Source organism: Varanus komodoensis, unplaced genomic scaffold (assembly GCF_004798865.1).
Source record: "Varanus komodoensis strain SLA01 unplaced genomic scaffold, ASM479886v1 scaffold4, whole genome shotgun sequence".
NCBI lineage: Eukaryota > Metazoa > Chordata > Lepidosauria > Squamata > Varanidae > Varanus > Varanus komodoensis.
This window is the reverse complement of record NW_025335941.1, coordinates 822,810-845,960: the sequence shown is the minus strand read 5'-3', so window position 1 is coordinate 845,960 and position 23,151 is coordinate 822,810. Positions and strand designations below refer to the sequence as shown.

General features: G+C 39.0%; 1 protein-coding gene across 6 annotated transcripts in view; it reads left to right on the top strand.

The window, feature by feature from the left end:
• BCLAF3 (BCLAF1 and THRAP3 family member 3) overlaps window positions 1-21,011 on the top strand; it is a 40,983-nt gene extending 19,972 nt beyond the window's left edge. For 3 of the 6 annotated variants that reach the window (XM_044442040.1, XM_044442043.1, XM_044442041.1), the window contains 8 exons: window positions 291-469; window positions 1,287-1,395; window positions 2,435-2,498; window positions 6,106-6,224; window positions 10,153-10,267; window positions 15,024-15,110; window positions 18,006-18,158; window positions 19,661-21,011. In XM_044442040.1, coding sequence (XP_044297975.1) covers window positions 291-469; window positions 1,287-1,395; window positions 2,435-2,498; window positions 6,106-6,224; window positions 10,153-10,267; window positions 15,024-15,110; window positions 18,006-18,158; window positions 19,661-19,675 — 841 coding nt within the window. In that variant the 3' untranslated portion in view covers window positions 19,676-21,011. The remainder of the gene's footprint in view (window positions 1-290; window positions 470-1,286; window positions 1,396-2,434; window positions 2,499-6,105; window positions 6,225-10,152; window positions 10,268-15,023; window positions 15,111-18,005; window positions 18,159-19,660) is intronic. The other 3 variants (XM_044442042.1, XM_044442045.1, XM_044442044.1) reach the window with 3 other exon arrangements.
• Window positions 21,012-23,151: the final 2,140 nt, after the last annotated feature.

Here is a 23,151-nt window from a genome sequence, read left to right as displayed (position 1 = left end):
AATTGGGCTGTATTAAATGCAGTATAGAAGGTAGTATATGACTGCATCTGTGTGTATATCCTTATGTTTCAAACTAGAATGAATGCTTATTTATATAAAAGTAATATAAATTATTACATAAAATTATGTGTTTCTAAAAATTATTTCAATCGTAAAATGTTTCTTAATGCTGTTGTGGGTAACCCTTAGTTTCACTGTTCTTTGAATTAATGATTTAAATGTATTACCTTGTTTAACTATTTTTATTTTATTTAAGGGAATGCTTTTAAACTTTTCTAAATTTATTACAGGGGTGCTTCTAGTCATATCATGGAGAGGCAGACCTCACGTGACCTAGTAGCCGTGGGTAGAAAAACTGAAAATTTCCATCCTGTATTTGAACATATAAAATCTGTGATGCAGAAGGTAGAACAAAACCCATCCAAAGAATTTGCTCAAGAAATCATCACAATTATCCACCAAGTTAAAGGTGGTTACAGTGTGTTGGACATGCAAATTATATGTGGAGTAGGCTGTGTCTTTACATAATCAAATTGCTATGAATGTTATTTATTCAAGTAGCTAGACACACGTGAAGCATCATGTAGATGGAATAGAGCTGTTTGAAAATATTTGTGCTTAATGTTGGTAGGATATTGTATATATTTGAGACAGAGAACTATAGTAGTTTGCAGCCAGAAAACCAAGAATCTCCTTTCTTTTAACATTAGGGATAGATCTCAGAATTCTGGAAATCTTGGAAATATGCCTTTAAAGTATGAAATACAGTACAGGAAAACATTGAGCAGTAATAGAGGGAGTTGTCTTTTCTAATGTCAGTTTGAAATTAAAGGGACTGAACACAAATGTAGTTATATTTAACTAGCTACTGTTTATGGACCTATAGTGTCACGCATGTATTTCACCTAGAGACTTAAATTGTATTCGCCTAGTTTAGGTCCTCTACCTCATTGCACATTTTGAACTTAAGATGGTTTTTTAAAGTAAACATTGATTTGATCTTTTTTGCAATTTGATACCTTAATAAGTTCTTTGGAGTGGCCTTGTACCTGCAACACAAGGGAGTTACTGAGGACTTGTAGAAGACTGAATCTATGTCTAGCCAGAATAGCAGCATACTATGTGTAATCGATTCAATTTTTATTAGAGAGGTATGGTTGTGGAGATAAAAAACGTAAGGATATCAGTAACTTTTAAAACCATTGTTCACTGTGTTTTCAGATTTTCTTTTTAACTGAAATTGCAGTAGTAAGGATTAGCTATTTTTCTGTTTATTCTCTTCACAGCAAATTATTTTAAATCTTCTGCTCTAACGTTACATGAACGTTTCTCAAAAATACAAGATAAACCAGTGGTAAATGAAGTTAAAAGGCATCCCGATCCTGAAATTCACAGGTAAAAGAAATGTTTTTCTGACCAATAAAAATTTCTTCAATTAACTAAAGAGCAAATGCATAACACAGTTCTGATTTGTTTTTAAAAGTATTTCTAATTACTTTTTACGTGTAATGCCCACCTTATTCATTTGGTGGATATAGCAGGTTTATCTAATTTCTACATATGCTATATCCAGCTGTTCAGTACTAATACTTCCTTGCTCAGAGGTAAGTCCCAGTGCGTTCAGTGGAATGTAATCCCATACGCATAGAATTGCAGCCTGAGAATGAGTTACTCCACCACCTTTGATGGAGGATTGTCACTACAAATTGTCTGTTTCAATCCCATCAGTGTACGTCTCCCATTACAACACTTTCTGTTGGATATTTTGCCCACCTGCAGATGTTGGCAGATTAATATTTCAATGGCCCTAGAAAATACTAATCTAAACCACATTGGGATATATCTATAAATATATTTCACTGAAGGGAAATTAAACTGGTCAGCTCCAGATAAGGCTTCCATGCAAGGCAGAAGAACAGAATTTCTCTGCCCAACTGACATGTTTTTCTTGCAGCCTGATATCCTTGCATTTAATATAACACTTACATGACTTTCTGGAGTTAAATAAGTACAACCAGTTCCTGGATTTTGAGTAATTTATTTTTACTTAGTTTGGGCATCTGTGTATTTGACCCTAAAGTGAATAGTTTGCATCAACAGGTAATTAAGTGAAGAGAACAGTCATGGCACTATATAATGAATCTGGCCAAGAAAATCCATCTTTGCCACCTATTTAAATTTTTTGGATCCTCTTTTTAGGGGTCCTTTCCATTAGTGCCATACTCTGGACTCATCCTACCCTTTATGTTTATAAAGTCTGAATGCAATTTCAGACCAGAAACAAAAGGATATGGAATCAAAAAAGTAAAGCTTCTTGTAGCTCTCTACAATTGTAAAGATGCATAATGCAGGTATCTTTGCACAGCTTAGTGTCTTTTGAAGTTGACTCTTGTTTCCATTTTACCTTTTTATTGACGCTGAATCACGTGTTCAGGAGAATTGATATGTCTTTAGCAGAACTTCAGAATAAAGGATCTATTTCATGTGAGTCTGGAAAGGTATGTATGTTTATTTCTTTATTGAAGGGAAATTATTTTCAGTAATGTAACCTTATTTTTGTAAATATTCTGTAATGTGGGGGCTGGGCTGGGCCAGGAATTTTGTGTTTTTTTGTTTTTGTTTTTTGTAGTGGGTGGGCTGGAGGGTTTTAAATTGTATTTTATTGTATTTGTTTTAGTAACTCCACATCTGGCTGCTGTTTTTATGGGGTTGCCTGGGGAGCACATGGGCGCCACCATTGGGTTGGTGTTGGGCAAGGGGAGATATGGCATTGGGAGATCAACATGTCGGCATAGAAGAAGGAGGGACAGATGGTTGATACCTGTTCCTCCTTCTGGTTGTTCCTCCAACCGGAAGATTCTGGGTAAGCTTATCAACCACCCCTTGGGCCTGACGGCGCTGCTGCTTAATGCCAGGTCGCTCAATAATAAAACATCCCTCATCCATGACTGAATTGTGGATGAGGGGGCTGACCTGGCTTGCATTACAGAGACCTGGGCGGCAGAGGGTGGGGATGTAGCCCTCTCTCAGTTGTGCCCGCCTGAGTATCTAGTTCAGCACCAGTCACATCCAGAGGGTTGGGGAGGGGGGTCGATTTAATTCACCGAGCCTCTATATCCCTCACGGGGCTTCCTGTTCCCTCAAGAGCAGGTCTAGAGTGGTTATACCTGGTGCTGGGCGATCGAGACAGATTGGGGATTCTGCTGGTGTACCGTGCATCCTTCTGCCCATCTGCCTGAGCTGACGGAGATCGTCTCGGACCTGGTGTTGAAGACCCCCAAGATGTTGGTCCTGGGGGACTTCAGTCTCCACGCCAAGACTGTTCTGACCGGGGCAGCTCAGGACTTCATGGCCTCCATGATGGTCATGGGACTGTCTCAACATGTCATAGGCCCAACCCATGAACGTGGTCACATGCTGGACCTGGTTTTCTCGACATGGCAAGAAGAGGGTGATTTGAGGGTGAGGAATTTGCATCTGACTCCCTTGTCATGGTCAGATCACTTCCTCGTGAGGTTTGAGCTTGGAGCTGGCCTTTCCCTCTGTAAGGGTGTGGACCCTATTGTGATGGTCCGCCCTCGGAGCCGGATGGATCTGGATGGATTCCTGAGGGCTCTGGGGGATTTTCCAGTTGATAAAGCTGGTGCTCCTGTTGATGCTCTGGTTGGACTGTGGAATGGGGAAATGGCCAGAGTGATTGACACGATCACCCCTAAGCCTCCTATCCTGCCAAGCAGAACCCGTCCATTTCCATGGTATACATCTGAATTATGGGCAGTGAAGCAGGTTGGGAGATGACTAGAGCATAGGTGGAGGAAATCACGGGATGAAATCTGACCATACACGCTTACAGGCTCATTACCGAGCCTATGCTGTGGCGGTGAGGGCGGCGAAGAAGAAATTCTCCACTTCCATTGTCTCCTCACAATGCCGTCCAGCTCAGTCCAGATAAGACGGAGGTGCTGTTGGTGGGTGATTCGAGCTCCTGGGTAGGTGACTTTGGCCTTGCCCTGGACAGGGTTGCACTCCCTCTAAAGGACAGGGTCCGCAGCTTGGGAGTGCTCCTCGACCTGGTGCTGTCCTTGGAAGCCCAAGTGACAGCGGTGGCGAGGAGCATTTTCCTTCAGCTTCGGCTAATCTATCAGCTGCGTCCCTACCTGGAGGAAGATTGCCTAGTAACAGTAACACACACATTGGTTACTTCCTGGTTGGATTTCTGTAATGTGTTTTATGTGGGGCTGCCCTTGAAGACAGTCCGGATACTTCAGATGGTTGAAAATAGAGCTGCCAGGATGCTGTCGGGGACTGGGTGTTATTCTCATATAACCCCAGTCCTTTATCAGTTCCATTGGCTTCCCATCGAAGTCCGGGCTCAATTCAAGGTGCTGGTTATTAAGTATAAAGCCCTAAACAACTTGGGACCAGGATACCTAAAGGAATGCCTTTTTCCCTATTTGTCCTCCTGCCCCCTGAGATCGGCAACAGAAGCCCTCCTCCGGGAACCCTCTGTGAAAGATGTTAGGAGGGTGAATACCCGGAGGAGGGCCTTCTCTGCAGTGGCGCCCCGATATGGAATGCGGTCCCCAGAGAAGTTCGCCTGGCACCGTCATTATATGGTTTTCGGCGCCGGGTTAAGACCTTTTCATTTAATCAATATTTTAACAGTTTTAATACCGATTTTTATTATTGTATTTTATTAATTTGCAGCCAGAGTAGGTCATCAATTTGTTTACGCTGTTAGCCGTCCAGAGATGTTAGTAATTGTACGGCATACAAATTTTATAAATAAATAATGCTTCCATTTTTTCAGTATATATGTCCAATTCACTGAAACAACTTATACTGAAGTTTGACTGTATTTTTTGTTTAACTGTATTTACATCCTGACGTTCCTCCAACAAATATAAGGCACTGTACGTGATTTACCTCTCACTTTATCTTTATGACAACCATGAGATAAAGGTTAGTCTGAAGGAGAGTGATGAGCAGAAGCTTACCAAGTGAGCTTCATGGCAAACTGAGGATTTGAATCTGGATCTCTCTCATCCTATTCCCAACACTCTAACCTCTACACCATCCTGAATTTCATTTCATTACAGTGGTGCCTCGGCTCATGAACGCCTTGGTTCACAACCAAATCTGGTCACGAACAAAAATTTCATGAAAATTTTGACTTGGGTCGCGAACTCCACATTGGGCGGCAACCAAGATTGCGGCCATCTCCCCCGTCCCCCGCCCAAATGTGGAGATGGCCGCGATCGCAGTTGCGTTCGTGCAGGGAAGACATAGAGGAGGTGACAACAGAAGAACTTGCTGAACTCCAGAGTGAGCAGCAGGAGGCACTTGCTGAGGAGGATTCCACTGAGGAAGAGGAAGACAGGGAGGAGGTTAGCAGGGATGTGATACAATCCATTATGAAAAAATGGAATGAATGCCAGGATTTCTTTGAGAGGCACCACCCCAACATAACTGTAACGAACAGAGTGTTGAATCTGATGAACGATAACATGGTCTCTCATTTTGGAGGGTTATGCAGCACAGGAAAAAACAAGTGACTATAGACAGATTTTTCACCAAAATTGACCCTGCAGCTAAGAGACAAAGAAGAGAGGAAACCCCAGAAAGAGATCTCCCCAATGTCCTTATGGAGAGGAACTCTCCCTCAAAACAATAACCCCCCCCCACCTAGGTTAGTGTTCTCCACTGTACTGTACAGTACTTTGTTACTTTGTTGTTCTTTGTCACCTTGTTTCAAATTTTTCTGATTAAAGAGTAGTTACAGAATGGATTAACCTTATTTATATTGACCCTTATGGGGAAATTTGACTTGGCTCATGACCAAAAATTGGCTCACAACCACATTTGGAGGGGCCAGAACAGATTAGCCTTATTTACAGTGAATCTTATGGGGAAATTTGATTTGGGTCACAATCAATTTGGGTCACAACCAGAGCTGTGGAACAGATTAATCTATGACATCAACTTATCTCTAAAATGTGAACTTTATTTGTTGTACTGTGCTTACTAAAGAAATCACTATAGTAAGAAAAAGGGAATAATGATAATTCAGTAATCATTCAATAATCATTATTTGTTTATTTTTAGAGTGCTGTGAGAATTCTAGAAGATCCAAATGATCTAAGACATGACATAGAGAGGCGAAGAAAGGAGAGGTTACAGAATGAAGATGAGAATACCTTTTACGTTGATGGTGTATCACAAAGGTAAACGTCAAGATAAATAATAATTGATAGACAAGTTGTGTTATGTTGGGTTACATGTGTACCAGGTTAAGCCTGTTGAAGTCTCTTCCTACACATTCTCTCCTTTTACTGGAAGCTGTTGCTGTCCAGCTGCCAAGCCCACTAGAAATTTCTCTTGCTTTTCTACAGTATGGGTAAACTTAGAATCAGCAGTCAGAGGGTGGAGCGCTTGTCATGCTTGCTCAGAATTTGGCTATCTGTCAAAGCCACAAGATGACCATTCCATTTCTAATCCTACTCATGCTCTTTCCTCCTCTCCCTCTCTGCCAACAAGCATCTTCTGGATTCCATCTTTTCATATCTATCAATTGTCCATTAGCACCTCTTCTTTGTGATTATATTCTTTTGGAGGATAGCTATTCTTTGGTCTTCCCTACCATAAAAAAGTTTTAAGAAAAATAGTGATGGTATATATGATGTAAAACAAAAGGAGTGGGTTATTGAACTCATTGCCTGTTTTAACATTTTCTTCAATTTAGCAAAACCATAAATTGTGCTGTTTTAAAGTTCATCTTACCTAAGAGAGAATCTGGATTTGCATGACATGCTAAGCCACCAGGGGAAGGGGTGGCTGAGCATGCCACATGAATATCCTTGCTTCCCTTGGGGCGCTTTGGCTTAAACCCACTGAATCCGGACAATGCACTAAGCTACAGTCAAGCCAAAATATATAACTTCTTCGACAGGAGTAGCAAAGAAAGAGTTGCCTCCTTGGCTGAGAGACTTTGGTGCCCTGCTCTTAACTTACCAAGCCTTTCTGGTGGCTTGAGATAGAGGAGGCATGTGGTAGGAATAAAGCAAAGCTGAGCAGGCCCTTCCCACCCACCCCTCAACCTGACCTGTGAAATTCTCATCTGAACCCATTCAGTGTAGCCAAATGACTCCACAGGTAATACTCTAATTGCATTGTTGACTGTATATGGCTATGCTGGTGTTTGCTTGAGTAAAAAAAAATGGCCAGAAACAGAAGAGAATCCAAAACCTAGTCCAACTGAATTCAGCAAAGCTCTCCTCCCCCAATCCTATTTTTTTGTTTTTGTGATTTCTTTCACGACGAATGTTGTTTTGGATACATTCTTAGTGACTCTGCCAATTACTCTACTTGCCCTGACTATGTGTAGAACATGTTAGACCCTAGAATTCTTGAAATTCTGGTTACAAACCATTTAGGTTGAAAATAGCACCTATAATTAGGCTCAAAGGCAAATGGGTAAGAGTGATGATAGTTCTGTGTTGATGGCCTGACAGAACTGTAAAAAAACCTCTTGGTCTTGGCTGGTGCTTTCAGTTTTCTCCTATTGCTTCCTTAGCCCAAGTTTCTGTGCATTATACTCTGTCCATCACATTAAACAAAAGGGCAGGCAACTAAAGCACATCTAGAGCTAAAGATAACAGGTTGAATATGGCTTAGAATTAGCATGTTCTGCATCCTTGCAAGTTACCATTCAAGTGTGCATGTAGTATTCTGAAAACCTTTGGTCTAAAAACCTGTTTAATTTTAAAAGTATTTATAGTTCCTGTATATTTGATGATGTGTGGCCAACATTTCTGAAATTCTAGAGTTGAAACTAAAGGCAGACAGAGTGATCATTCAAGTGTGTGGTGTGTGTGTGTCTAGTTTCTGTGTATGGCTCTTGGCCTGGTGCCATTACTTCTACAACCTTTTTATCCTTGCTCTTTGGTCTTCCTATTTTCCTAGGAAATTAAAACCTTGAATTTTAGTGTCCTATTTAATTAAATGGCTTAATGTAAGTTCCTGACAAGTGAAATAGTGTTTACAGGATCTACACTTTAAAAGTTACACAGCCTTGCCCATGCAACACCAGCAAAGCAATATATCTTTTCTGCAGCCTCCGTGTTTGCAAAGTGCTGTCTGGCAAAGCTGTTCTGGGTGATGAATGACCTGGTGAACTCTGGCTGTCTCCACTGCAGGATGAGTCATCCTTGGTTCTCTGTAGTGAATTTGTCACCTATTTTGCAGACTAAATCACTGCCTTTTAAAATACAGTTTGATCTTCTAATTGAATATGGAGACTGAGTTCACTATATCAGATTCTTACTCTAGGTTTATTTCCTTGAATGAATTTCAGTCATTGTTATAAACCAGCATGTATGTCATGCTGCAAGGTATATAACAGCTCATGCCTCTTCTGCCTGGTAAAACCCACATACAAGAAGCTAAATTCTTTACCAGCTGGAGTTGGAGGCATCTTCTTTTCAGGGTTGGCATGTAAGATGGAGGAGTTCCTTAAAGTTGTTGTTTTTCCTGGATTTTAACACTGATTCCCAACAGATCGACATGTTCGAGGGTGGTTTGCTTCTCTATGGTTTCAGTTGTATAATTTCTATCAAATTTGTCAAGGAATTCAGCACCATACGGCACCAAGACTGTCATTCACTTAGTTTTGCAATCACTTTCAGGCAAAACTATGATAATTGTACCTTGTTGATTCTGTTGCAGCTTACGTTGCTTCACAACCACTAGCAGGTTACTTAGTTTTAATGTAATAAACTGGCTGCCCACAAAGACTGCTTGTATGCTTTGGCTAGGGACAGGAAATAGGTCAAATGCTAGATCCAGAATTAATCATAGTTGGAATAGATCCACTGAATTCAGTGGGACCTAAATTTAAGTTAGCCATGACTAAATTACTCCCATTGATTTCAGTGGATTACTCTACTGGATCCAACCAAGAAGGTTCTATGTATACTGTGGCTATATTTAACTTTCTTATTAATGTAGATCTGAAGCAACATACAGGTTCCCACTCTTTTTTCAGATCATTTTAGAACTTCATAATAGAATTATGTAAAATTGACACATCTAAAACTTAATGAAAGCATTAAAGAAAAGGATTTTCCCTGGGTATGTGCATAAACAGTCTTGTGACTTTTGATGATCCACATTGAGCAATCCTTTCTAATCTCAATTTATGATGCATGGCACAGGCAAGGATGTTTGTATATGTGATACTTGTGGAAATAAAGTATTCCATGGGGCTTTTCATTTTAAATTACTTGTATGTGTCTGGAAAGCTTGTCTAATCTGACTCTAAACTTTATGAAAAATATATTTGCCTCTCAAAACCCTAGGCTAATTAAATTAATAGGACTTTTAAATAGATATTGAGGAGAATTCATTCAACATAGATCAAAACTTTTCCCAACATACCTAGCTGAGCTATTTTTTAGTTTTTCAGCCAAATGAAGTAGGTTTTGTGAAAATATATGTCCATAAATCTTGTTTATTTTAGCTGTGTATAATGAGTAACCCTAGATTTTTATTTGCATAGGCATAGCTTCAGTATTGAATGACTTGGTTTGCATGTAATGCCAACCCATGGTTTATTTAACCCAAGGTTTGTTGTCCTAGCCAAGTTCATCTGGCAAACGATCAAACAAACTATGCCTTGTTTTCTCAATTCCTGGGTTGTTTGTTTCCTTCAACCTACTCCTTCCTGTATTCCAAATGTAGTACATAAAGAGCAGCTAGTTCTTTGTTTTTTTACTTTTAACTGCTCTTGCCTACCATCTATGTAGCCTGGCAGAACAACCCATGAGCAACCTATGGTTCTGTGTTCACATGTTACAATAGCCCATAGTTTAAAAAACTATTGAGTTCAGAATAAACCATGGGTTCTCTTTTTCAGTTTGTGGTTTGTTAGCACGGTTAGGTTTGCACATCATAAAAACTCTTGGGTGAAATAAACCATGGCTTAGCATTATGAACAGGCCAAAGTGCCAACTACCTAATGATCTTATCAAGTACACACACACACACACACACACACACACACATATACAGGCAGTTTGTCCTGTTTTAAAACATTGTGCCTTTTAAGATTATTTCATTGTAGGTTTCACATCTTTCAATATTTTGTCCACTTAGGGATGAACATGGTTGTAGTTTTCCAAAATTACGAAACCCTCAACCATATGGATTCCAGAAATCTTCAAGATTCCTAAATTCTCCTTTCAGGAAGTTTATTAGGAAACCTCACATGGTAAGCTGAAATAAGCTTCTTAATTTTATAACTTGCATAGAGAAATTGACATTGACATTTTGCTCTACTTAATTGCTTTTATATGTGGGTGTACTGGAAGTCATCTAAAACAAGATGAACACACCAGCAAGGCTACTCTTCTCACCTGTAGCATTTTTGGGAACACTCCACTCCAATATTAAGTTCTTTGCAGGTTCTCTAGTAGTAAGCAAGAGATCTAATAAATTTGCAGCTGGCTTTTTGATGTGTTAGGTGGCTGACAGGAAGAAAATTGATGCATTCGAAACATGGTACAGGGGACAGCTTTGTGCATATCCTGGAATGACAGAAAGACAAGCAAGTGCATCGTGGATCAAACAATCCAGAGCTTTGGACACATCATGAGAAGGCAAGACTCATTGGAGAAGACAATCATGTTAGGGAAAGTTGAGGCAGAAGACAAAAAGGAAGACCAAATAAGAGAAGGATCAAATCCATCCAGTAAGGCATGGCCTTGGAAGAGTTGAATGGAACTCTCATGGACAGGGTATTTTGGAGGGATTCCATTCATAGGGTCACCATAAGTCGAAGACAGCTTGACAGCACATAATAATGTGTAGTGTCCAGACAGAACATTTCTTTTCATCCATAGCTCTTATGCCCTCTTTTCTTATATAGCTGTTGCTTGCCCTGCTCTTCCTTCAAACTCTTTTACCTCCCCTACCTGGCATGTAGGCCAGATGTGCTGCTGGCCCCTGCTGCCTGCACCACCACAGTTGCCTCTGATGTCACAGGGTCCTCTGTTCTCTCAGCAGCACCTCCTCCTCCTCCCCCCACCATTTTCCTATCTAGTTGTAGATACTGCCTTCTGCAATACAGCTGTGACAAAATGGCTGAGAGACACCCAGTTTTTTTGGATAGAGAGTTGATAATCAGGCTCAGTCTGCGAGTAATGATGGACACCTTTGTGTTCACCATGAGCATAGTGCTTAATTTCTGCCTGAGCACTGTCCATCAGGAGTATTTATTCAAGACCATGACAAAGGGAACAAAGTGGGGTTTTTTCTTCAACAGATTTTTCTTCTATGGATTTTTTCCCTCATTTATTTATTTATTTAGGAAGCTTCTATTCCACCCCATTCACTGAAGCCTTGGGGCGGCTCACACCAATAAATTAATAACAATATAAAAACAATATAATTTGAGATGACCTGGCCAAAGATGTAAAATAAATAATAGCAATGAAAATGACGTTTAAATAAAAAGGTCTTCGCCTGGCACCGAAAAACAAATAACAACGGTGCCAGGCGGACCTCTCTGGGGAGCACATTCCATAGTTTGGGCGCCACCGCAGAGAAAGCCCTTCTCCGAGTACTTACCCTCCTAATATCCTTCACAGAGGGTTCCCGGAGAAGGGCCTCTCCCGCTGATCTCAAGGGGCGGGCGGGCATATATGGATGTAAGCGCTCCTTCAGGTAACCAGGACCCAAGCCGTTAAGGGCTTTATAGGTCATAGCACCTTGAATTGAGCCGGACTTCAATGGGGAGCCAGTGAAGCTGACGGAGAACTGGAGTCATGTGAACATAACGCCCAGTCCCCATCAGCAGCCTGGCAGCTCTGTTTTGAACCAATTGAAGTATCTGGACTGTCTTCAAGGGCAGCCCCACGTAGAGCGCTTTACAGAAGTCAAGTTGGGAAGTCACCAACACGTGTGTCACTGTCGCCAGGCAGTCGATCTCCAGGTAGGGACGCAGCTGATGGATCAGCCAAAGCTGAAAGAAAGCGCTCCTCGCCACCGCTGTCACCTGAGCTTCAAGTGAAAGCTCTGGGTCGAGGAGCACTCCCAAGCTGCGGACCTTGTTCCGAAGAGAGAGTGCAACCCCATTCAGGACTAAGTTCAGGTCCCCTTCCCCGAAGCCCGATCCGCCAACCAAGCTCCTTCTAGTCTGGATTGAGCTTCAGTTTATTGGCCCTCATCCAGCCCATTACCTATATCAGTTCTCTCTTCTTAATCTTCCCCAGGTGACAACAGCTGCTGTAGTGGGTTTGGATTGGGCAATTTTTTAAAATTAAAAAAAACATCAAAACAATGTCAAAAAGGAGAACTGTATTACAACACAATTTAGCAAAAGTAACACGCCCTAAAATTTCCCCTTATGTTGGAGTTCAATTCATAATACAGAAATACAGATCAGAATTACAAAGGAGTAACCAAAAATGTATCTTTTAAATCTCATAAACAACCCAAACTTTTTGAAGAGGATTATTTGGAGCTTTAAGTCCTACAGCCCTTTTTGAATATGTGAGGGTGGGGAAAGGAGTAATCAAAATACAGACACCTCTTAATTTGTATTTGAGGGATTTTCAGGAGCAACTGTGAGGAAAGAAAGTTGGCCCTTGGGAAAGGAAAGCAAAGCCTACTAAGATTTAAAACAAGGGAGAGCACAGCAGGGAAAAATGTTAAAAGGATGTGACTGACTTTTGCTCAGATAGTTGGAAATTTGGAGCATGTAGTAGGATGCTGGTCTGGCAACCAAGTTTACCAACTTAATGAAGGGGAAAGCTCAACTAATGAAATGCTTGTTTTCAAAGAGCAAAATACTATAGCTGTTTGTTCTTGGTCCATGGTTTTAAGTTAATTAAGTTCATGGTTTTATGGTAATGATGGCAACCTTGACTGTGTACTCCAAAGACTCCCATTTTCTACTATTTAAATGCAGATTTCCCTTTTTAAAAAAGAAACAACAACAAACTTATATGTCCTTCCTCACGTAAACATAATTTTATACATCTAGCCCTGACGTATGACTCATTGCCTCAAACTTTATACCTAGAGGGCTCTGCTACATAGGCTGAAATGTAGTTAGTGGATAGTGAATAAATGACTGTAAACTTATCCACAATGGACACATATTACAAAGACACATCAGACATCTCTTCTCTGTTTCCTGAAAAAGCTGAACAAAATGTTTTTTATATATTAGAGCAAGTACAGGAAGAAATGAGACATGTTGTGAAATAGAAAGGGAGAGGCTATTTGTGTCCCACAGTAAATTGCACAACTACACCTACACACAGCTGTGCACCATATCAAGGAGAATAAGCATTACAAAGGAGAGCTCTAAAGTCTTAAAACAACAACAACCTACCTCTTGCCAGCACCATATAAAATGGGACTCCTGGACAACTAATGACATATCATCACAAAACACGGATTTTCCATTGTTTTTAGTAACTCCATAGAGTTCATATAAGGAAGGAAGGAAAAATATAACTGTGGTTATACCTGTTCACACTGTATATTGGCTAAACAATGATGTGCATTACAGAAGAGGGAATTTGAAAAGCTGCTTCAGCAACCCTTCAGAGTGCTGTTTCAGAATCTACAGTGCACTGAGTATTCTGTAGCAAATAATGGCACTGTAATCACTCTGGTTTAGTAATGCTGTTTTGCATGGTAGGACCTCAGAAGCAGGTCATGCTAGAGATTATCCATTGGTTCTTGTCTGTATTTTGGTCAAACTATAGAACAAAACTGCTTAAACTGAGAAAACGTGCAGTTATCTTTTAACCACCAGAGAGCCTCTCTGGCACAGAAATTAACAATGGTACAGAAATTTAACAAACATAGTTTCCCTTGGGGGAAAAATATCCCCTTTTCTGTTGGGATCTAGTGTCATGGGATCTTGGCCAGCTCTCAATATAGTGTTCAGTCATCGAGAAAACAGATTAATCTTGGGTAAGATAGGAGGAAAATTCTTCATAGGCCTTTCAGGTTTTGGCAAAGTCATAGAAAATTAAAATAGGGGAAATATGATGTAACTGGTACTTGTGAATCAAAAGAGGAGGATTGTATGCTAGATGTTATCTGAGCAAACAAGGATCTTCAGATCAACTCTGGTGATTATCCTGTTCAGTGCATCTGCTTGAAGAATGCATCAATAGCCTTAGTCCATAAATACTTGTCACATCCTTTGGTCACCTTTTACATATGCCGCATTGATTGTGTATCCTGTCTTCTAAGACATCCATGGAAGCAAAAGGGACCGCTGTGTGGCCAGCTTCTCCAAAACATGCAATTTTGGAGTAACAGAGGGGGCCATTCAGACTACTATAGTAACTAAAATTGAACTATCTCCATTTGATTTATTTCCGTTAAATAATAGTGCAATCCTGTGACCTCCTGACATTGTCTGGGAATGTGTAGGATTATTTGGAGCTCTGAGTCCTACAACCTCAGAGTTGGAATTCCAAACAATGAGCCCCTGCCTCACCCATGTTGCGGCTGGCATGGAAAGAACCATCTCTGTTGCCTCTTCGAGGTTGGAAATCATTCTCAGAGAGGTGGAAAAGGGGCATGCTAGGAGGTGGATAGGGGAGGAGGATGAACAGACAGCTTACACCATATCCAAATGTGCCCCAGTCTCCTTCCCTTGCTCTACATAGCACTAGATGTCTGAAATCAGGGTACATGGGGAGGTGTGTGTGTGTGGGGTGGAAATCGCTACTGCTTCAAACCGTACCGTGGACGGACGTAAGGCTTTGAGTTCTGAAGCTTGCATAGATCAAGCAGGGAGAACACTGGATTGCTCTCCATACATTGTTTCCTTCAGTCTGCTTAATAAAAATGTAGTGTGCTTCTGTACAAGTACAGTTCTGTTTATAATTTACAAACTTGTATTAACATTTGGAAAGTTATTGTAAAAGTGTAAAATAATTGTAAAAGATTAAATATGCAGACATTTAGTAAAATATAGCAATTTTCTTTTACTCCAGAATCATCATTATGCTGCAAAACCACGTGATAACATTGTACATGAGCAATTTGAAGGCAATCTTGAAACATCTCATAGACCCTTCAAGGTATAACTTTAGCTTAGTTCTGATGACCTATCAAAATTAATTTCTTCCCTCTGGTTTTACAGTATGTGTTCCTGAATTTCATGCATTATTTGATAAGTATTTTGCAAGGGCCTACATCCATTTGACATTGTTCAACAAGAACATATAGCATTCAGAAGAGCTTCTAAGTCTGGTATCCTCCAGATATTTTGGACTACAACCCAGAGCACTCAGAGTTGGTCAGTGGTTAAAAATGATGGGAGTTCACCCAAAACATCTGGGGGTCACCAGGCTGGAAATGACTGATTTGGAACAATGATAACTGAGTTAACTACATTCAAAATCTTTCTGCTGAGGTGGGAATAGCCATGGTCTTACAAAAATTGATTGTTGGAGCCAGTTGCATGTGATTACAATATAAACAAGGATTACTCGTATCTTTTAGCACCTGTTGTGTGCTACAAGCTACTCATGGCACTCAAAACAGGAAGGACAACTTACTCCTGCCTTAATGAAAAATGGGCTTTATTAAAGTAGCCATTGATACATTTGTGCAATATTGCTTTTTCACTATTTTATATCTTAATTTTCTATGTTGAACACCTGAAACATTCCCTATATCATCTGTCAACAGTTCAAATAAAGTGTTGCACTTATGTTGTGGATGCTATTTTCCTTGCTGGTTTAAAGACTTTCTGTGAAGAATGATTGTTGTGAAGATATACTGGTATGGTAAAGCAAAATGGTAGTGTGGAAGAAAAGGACTGTTTCAAGACCTTTGGATGTGAAGCATTTTGGAGTGGGGGGGTGGGAATGAGTTTCTTCTGTTCTCTCCCATCATGACCCCTTTCTTCTTTTAATGCTTAGAATAACCATTCATAGTTTGTTAATACATTGTCTGTCTGAACTTGAAGAGAAAATAAATTATACAGGTTTACTGATACTTTGACTACAAAGGGCAGATCCTTGAAATGTTTTATACACATTCTATGCCAAGCTGGTATCTGCACTGCAGCGTTAGGGTCAAAGTATGTGAGTCTATTTTTAATGGGCTTAGAATGTGGTATGTTTGCACTTCAGTCATAAAATAGTCTGGTCTATTAGTGCTTTGTTCCTGATACAATGCACTGAATTACAAACCATCATTAGGATGGTTAGAGGGTTTTGGTTCTGGTTCCTACTTAGCCATCCTAAATTTATTGGATAACTGTGGGAAACGTATTGAGTCTCAGCCTAATTTATGTCACAGCAGTGTTGTGATGATAAAGTGAAGAAGAGGATGACTATGTATACTGCTTTAGCATTCTTGCAAGAGGAAATACATGCAATGTTAATATAATAACAAGCAAAACAAAGAAATGGATAGAGTAGCTGTAAGGAATTATAGAATTGGACGGATCCTTATAAGTCACCTCATCGAAAACCTGCTTGAGCAGGAAATTCAGAGTTAGATCATCCTCAGTGGAAGTGGAATAGCTTCTGACCTCCATTGGGTGAGAGAGATTCCCCCACCCCCCGCAACCGCAGTTGGTTCCATCTCAGTAATTGGCTGTATTGTCAAATATTTTTAGTGACAAGAAGCTTCTCCTAATGCTCAAGCCAGATTTACTCTCCTATAATTTAACTCATTAATCCTTTGCTCCTTTTTTGTCACAGCCCTTAGGTATCTACAAGCAGATGGTTACCTGTGATGGTGATTTAGTTCAAACACTCTCACTTATTGGCCTGCTGCTAATGTAACTCACTCTTAGGTTTTAACAGTACTTAAGAGCTCTGCTATGAATGCTGTTTTCTGTATGGGTTTTTTTGCATATATTTTTCTTTTTATATTGCATTCCACTGTTTTTATTGGTTCAGTAAACTGCTGTAAAGATTTTTATGTGAAAGGGCAGGCTAAAAATATCTTAAATAAAATCTTTTTTTTTTTTTGCAAATTTGGGGCATGATCATTTGATTTAAAACTAATAGGCCTATTGGGATTCAAGTATTAAATCTCCTAGTGATGTCCAAAATAGTAGCAGTCAGAGACTGTAAAATAGATGATTTTGCTCATAAAAAATAAATTTAAAATGTGCTGACATACGTTTTGTTGGTGGAAAAATATACACACCAGAACATAGGCAGAGACCGAGTTTTCAGTGGTTTTCATTATGTTTTGGGGAGTTTTTTTCCTGAAATTTTAGAAGATTTACAAGATAAAAACTTTGGTTACTCTTTTTGTAGTTCTGTACTTCAGGATTAGGATTTGAACTCAAAAATAGGGGGGCATTTTAGGGGGTGTTATTTTTGTGAAGTTGTTTTGTAATACAGTCCTCCTTTTTACATCGTTTTGATCTGCTTTTTATTTTTTTAACAGAAAGATAAATTGTGTTTAAAATTGAATAATTTGACAAACAGTTCCTGGCCACATTCAGTCCCAGTAACTGTTGTGGAAAGTGTGACAGCATAAAAGGAGTGGTAGCTTATTTCCAAAACAGGCTGTGATTAAGAATTTTAACTTTGATTTACTACTGTCTTGTTGCATTGCATTGATGAAGTATTCAGAAGATAACAGCTGCATTGTATTCAAGAAAAGAAAGTCCATTTCACTCATTAGAAACAGTTACCCTTTTAAAAAAAAAGTCAGGTGACTGCATGCCTCTGAGAGTACAGTTGAAGTCTGTATTGTATAATCTGGACATACTGTTTTTCCTTGGTGATTATTTGTGCTGTATTCTGGCAAGTAAAAATGTATGGCAATTTTTGAACAACTAGCTACTTCTCCTGTAATGCAAGAAGGCTTAAAACATCAGACTTGAATGTTCAGGCTTTTAAAAAATTGTTATATTAACTATACATATATAGAACAAGTTTTACTAAAGGTACTTTGGTCCAGAAGTCAGAAAGCAGTTGATATGACAACTTTTTTTCCCTCAACAGCCCCACTTTACTGATGGTCGACCACACTTCAGATCAAACTTGGTACAGAAGGGCTTGTATATACAGGCAAAATATCAGCGATTACGTTATGCTGGAGCAAGGGGCTTTACTACTAATAAAATAAGAAGAGGATTTTTGAGGAAGGAACAGGTGACCAAATTTTTGTTTTGATTAAAATTTGAATAGTTGTCATGGGCTTGCCAAATGTCTGAGAGAATGAGTGAGATGGTATTTATTATTGTAGCACCTAGTTGATCAAGTATGCTAGTTTCTGAAGTATACCTTTTTCCTGTCTAAGGAACCATGATGTGACAATGAATTTGGTCTTGTATTAGATCTGGGTTTAAATCCCCACTTAGCCCAAAAACAGTACCCTTGGTAAATTGTCTTTTATTGTGTTTGAGAGAACATAATGTGAGGGAGGAGAACTTCTTCAAAGAAACGTGAAATAAATTGTATCACATTCTCCTCTGTGAAGTAACATTCTAGTTTGTGGCATTTTCATTTTGGAGTGAGCCTGTAAAGTGAGTTAACCTGAGAAATAGGTTAACCCAAACTACTTCATGGCATTTGACTGTTTGCTGTTGGAAACTGAAAGCTGGACTAGAAGAACCTTGGCATGGGGTCAGCAATCCAGCTGCAGTTTTGCTCACAAGGAGTATTTGTCCCATGTTCATGCTGACACATGATGCAATGTCAAGAGCCAAATAAATGCCTTAAGCTTGCTTGCTCTGATGAAGAGGTCACACATTTATGATATCTTTGATGACTTCAAAGTGTGAATAGCAGTCAGAGCTGAATTATCACAGCCTTGGTTTTCATAAAGGAATGCCTTTTTCCCTATATGCCCTCCTGCCCCCTAAGATCAGCAGCAGAGGCCCTCCTCCAGGAACCCTCTTTGAAAGAGGTTAGGAGACAGAGTACTTGGAGGAGAGCTTTCTCTGCGGTGGCGCCCCGACTATGGAATGCGCTCCCTAGAGAGGTCTGCCTGGCGCCATCATTATATGCTTTTCAGTGCCAGGTCAAGACCTTTTTATTTAACCAATATTTTAAAGTCAATTAATTTTAATGGCATTTTTATTTATTTAATTCATTTAAACCATGTTATTTTATACTCAGTCGTGGTGTAGCCAATTTATTTTAGGATTGGTGGTGTTTTAATGTTTGTAAACCACACCCAGAGAGCCCTCTGGGCTGTTGGGGTGGTATATAAATGCAATCAATCAATTAAAATAAAATATTGCTGTCATCATCTTCAACTAGCTTTGCAAATAACCAGGAAGTAGCAAAGGAGAAAAAAACTTCAGCAGCCTTCCTAAAATGTCTGTGAAGTGCAGCTGTCCATTCTCTGGTTTCCTTACAATGAAAGAGAACTTTCCAAGTGTTAAGTGATCAAAAGACAGAATGATTTTTGTGTTTGTCAACCCAGCCATTGGTGTTCTTTTATAATTAACATGTGTGACATCTTAAAATCAATCAATCAGTCATTTAATGGCTAATTGACAAACACCCTACCTCTGGGAATGTGGAACTTTGAAGGTAGCTTTCCATGAAATGCTACATTAATAAAAATGGTGGGGGTTTTTTTTGGTAACTTGTGATAAATCAATAACTTATTAAATGGAAATAACAAGATTTTTTTTCCTTAATAGGACCTGGAAATCTGAACCGAAGGTGTGAAGTGGAGAGCTCTGATTATAAAGATCACTGCAAGGGAGCCTTTGTCTGCATTTGACAGCTCCGTCAAGAATTGAAATGGAAAAAATCAAAACTAATACTTTAACTTTTCTTGAGAAAGATTTTATTTTTCAGTAGTATAATGTTGCAAAACTTTTTTACTGTTTTAATAATGGCTTTTCAAAAACAGCATTCAACTGAACATTGTAGGATTATTCCTTTTAGTTCCTCTTGCAGGCAAGTCTGAAAAAAAACTGAAGGGAGTCCTTATTTATTGAATACCTTCTTTTCGCTAAGCATGGTTTAATTACTAGAACTTGAGTTGTTATACACAGAAGTTTATATGTTCAAAGTTTATTGCTTATAAAATAAACAAAAACAAAAAGTGCCTATGTTCTGTGACAGCAAGTATATTTGGTGATTTTCCCAACTATTTACTCAGAAATTCTGAAGCTCTGTCTACTTTGGTAGGACTTTTGTTTTACATTTTGGTAGATTATATTAACATTTAGAAAACTTTCGTGTATTTCAAAGCTGTTAAAGTGTAAAGGAATGTGGGTTACATGTGTTATATATCCTCCTGACTACACTAAAGACAGAGGAAATGGAGATCTGTATTCAAAAATACTGCAAGTTTTTAATTTAGCCAGCTTTGACAACTAAAGACTTAATCAAGTTCTACTTTATCCATTATACTAATATGTGGGGTTTTTTTTAGAAATGTAGTTTTACAAATTTCTCCAGTGAAACACATTTACCTAAGTCAGAATGAAGTTCAAAGGAATTGTGTTCCACTTCTTACCTGAATGGAACTCTTCTTCTCTTAAAAAAAAGTTTTTTTCCCTAAAATTTCAGCCATTTTGTAGACCTAAGGGTCAGTGTATATCAATATGTGACTTGTGTTATAATGTCTACTATCACCTACTGTGAGGCATTTTGACATGTCGGGTATTTTGATTCAAATTCAGTTTAGGTTACATACTGTTGCTACACATCCTTGTGATTCTTTGGAATTTGAAGATTTCAGAGCCTGCAATTTGTGAAGTTAGGCTGTGAAGGTGTGGTTCTGGATGTCAGAAGCACATGTCACCAATGCCCTAATCTTCTAGAACAAGAAATGACTTGCCAAGGTAAAAAGGAGTTCTTTGTAGTCTTATTTATATACTTGGAAATGATTTTTAAAAGCCCTCAACTATTGTGTCTGCATTATAAATCTACCTATGTAAGTAAAGAATGTATTTGTTCAGGAGACAGGGAAATTACATGGTTTGAAACACTGTTGCTTATTAAGGCATTAAACATTTCACTGAGCCATCAGTCATTGCATAATTGTCCCCCTGCTGTGTGCATACATATGTACACATGTACTATATGCCACTAAACATCTTTCTATCTTGTGGTATATGATATGTTAAAATATAACTAACCTCAAGCTTGCATGTAAAAACGGGGTTTGAGATATTTGACCAATTTGCTACTAGAAACAACAGTATAGAGATATCCCAGATAAGACCAATATTGCATAATAATAATAATTAGTTATTTTAGATAAGCATTGCATTTTGTCAGTATTACATTTTAATCATGCCACTAATCCTTACAGCTACAGAAAATTTTTAGTATCACAAAGCAGTTGCTTTGCTTTCTGTAACAAGATGTAACTTCCCATTTAAACAGCTCTTCTGGTAAATAGGTTGAACCTTCAGAAAAAAAAACTCTTAAAGGGTTTTTAAAATAACTGCCTTTTCATTGAAAAAGTATCAGTATTAAGCTGTGTTATATTGCGTTGGTTAGGAATGTAGAATTTCCCTAAAATGTAAATTTTTCCTTGAATTGAAAAATTGCATACACATTTAGTAATCCTTTACAAATATGAGATGAATAATCATCATCAAGATTTCTCAGCTGTCTGAAATTGAATGCTTTTAAAGGCATGTACTTGCTTTTGTTTTTGTGTGTGTGTGCGTGTATGTGCACACATGAACAAATTTTTTAAAACCCACACTGGCTGCAAATCATCGATTTTGTGTTCTTTTACCTCACCCTTTCTCCAACTACCTCTCCCTCCTTAAATGTCCTTACAAAGGGTACCTTGCCTGCAGTATGTGCAATAAGTGTTATAGATAAGTGGGGATTTGAACCCAGTTCTAGAGCAACCTTCCATCATAAGCATCTTAGCCTAATTCTCAGAAAGTTAATTTTATCTAACACATCTCTGATGTTCCTGCCCAGGTAGGTTTGAGGGGACAGTGACTTACATAAGGCTACTTAGTTTCATTGTTGCTGTGTGATTGGCAAATGGACAAATTCTTCAGTGCGGTCATCTGTGTATCACACACATGGGTATTGCGCCTGCACAGTGCCATGTTTGGGAAGATTCCTCTGCCTAAGCCTGTGATTTTTGGTGGGAGCCCCAACCCCCCTTCCCCATTATATAAATAGGTGGGTTCCTGCCATTTGCGCAGATGCACAGATGACCACTTGCAGGTATGCAGCCTTCCTTTCTGCATATCTAGAAAGGTCCTGGACCTGATATTGCAATGATTAGTGAAGTAGAAGTATACTCCTTATGACCTGGAGACTCGCACTGCATGCTGGGTAGGTTTTGGATGTGGGGAAGAAGGTTCTGAATTCCAGCAGACCATTGGGTGCAGAAGTAAGTTCAACGTGAGACTGGAGAAGGATTTGTGAGTGATGCATCCAGGTGGAAATTTAATGTTCTTGATTTGAAAACAGTTGACAGTACTTTACAGCATAGTTAACTTTTGAAGTGTGTTGTTTTGTGAAAATATTTAACCTTTAAAATGATTTTTAAAAATTGGAATATCTGTTTGCACAAGAATAAGGAAAGCCCCGTTTGATCCTTGATTGTGGCTTTCTTACAAGAGAAGATAAATATCTGCATTCAAGAGCAGAGCTTAATATAACCGCAATTTTCTCTACATTGATCTAGAAGTAAGCTCACAGAATTTACTTTGGCTTAAATATGCATAGGATTGTGTGTCTAGAATATAATGTTATGCCCACTGAACCCCACTGAAACTCAGTAGCAGCTACTTCTGAGTAGACACGTTCAGACAGGACTGCACTATTCAAGTAGCAGCTTTGGGTAATATTTTTATTATTTCTTGAAATTAGGATCTTCTACAAAGTAAACAAAGGGCCTTTAACATTTCAGAAAGAAAGGAATCAAGAGACGAGAAAGTCATAAAAAAGTCTAAAGAGGGGAAAATCGGTGATTTTTAATTTTACACAAGACTTGAAGTAAGCACACTTAAGTGTGTGTCTGAAACCCCATAAGCTATTAATAAGGACAGGTTCAGGGAAGACAGAAAATAAGACAAAAATATGAGTAATGTGATTTTTAAATAAATACATTAATAAAACTGGAAAAACTAGTGAATAGAAATGCCATTTTTCCTACCCAAGTAAAGTTACAGGATATCTTTGGAGGTAACTGGCTGAC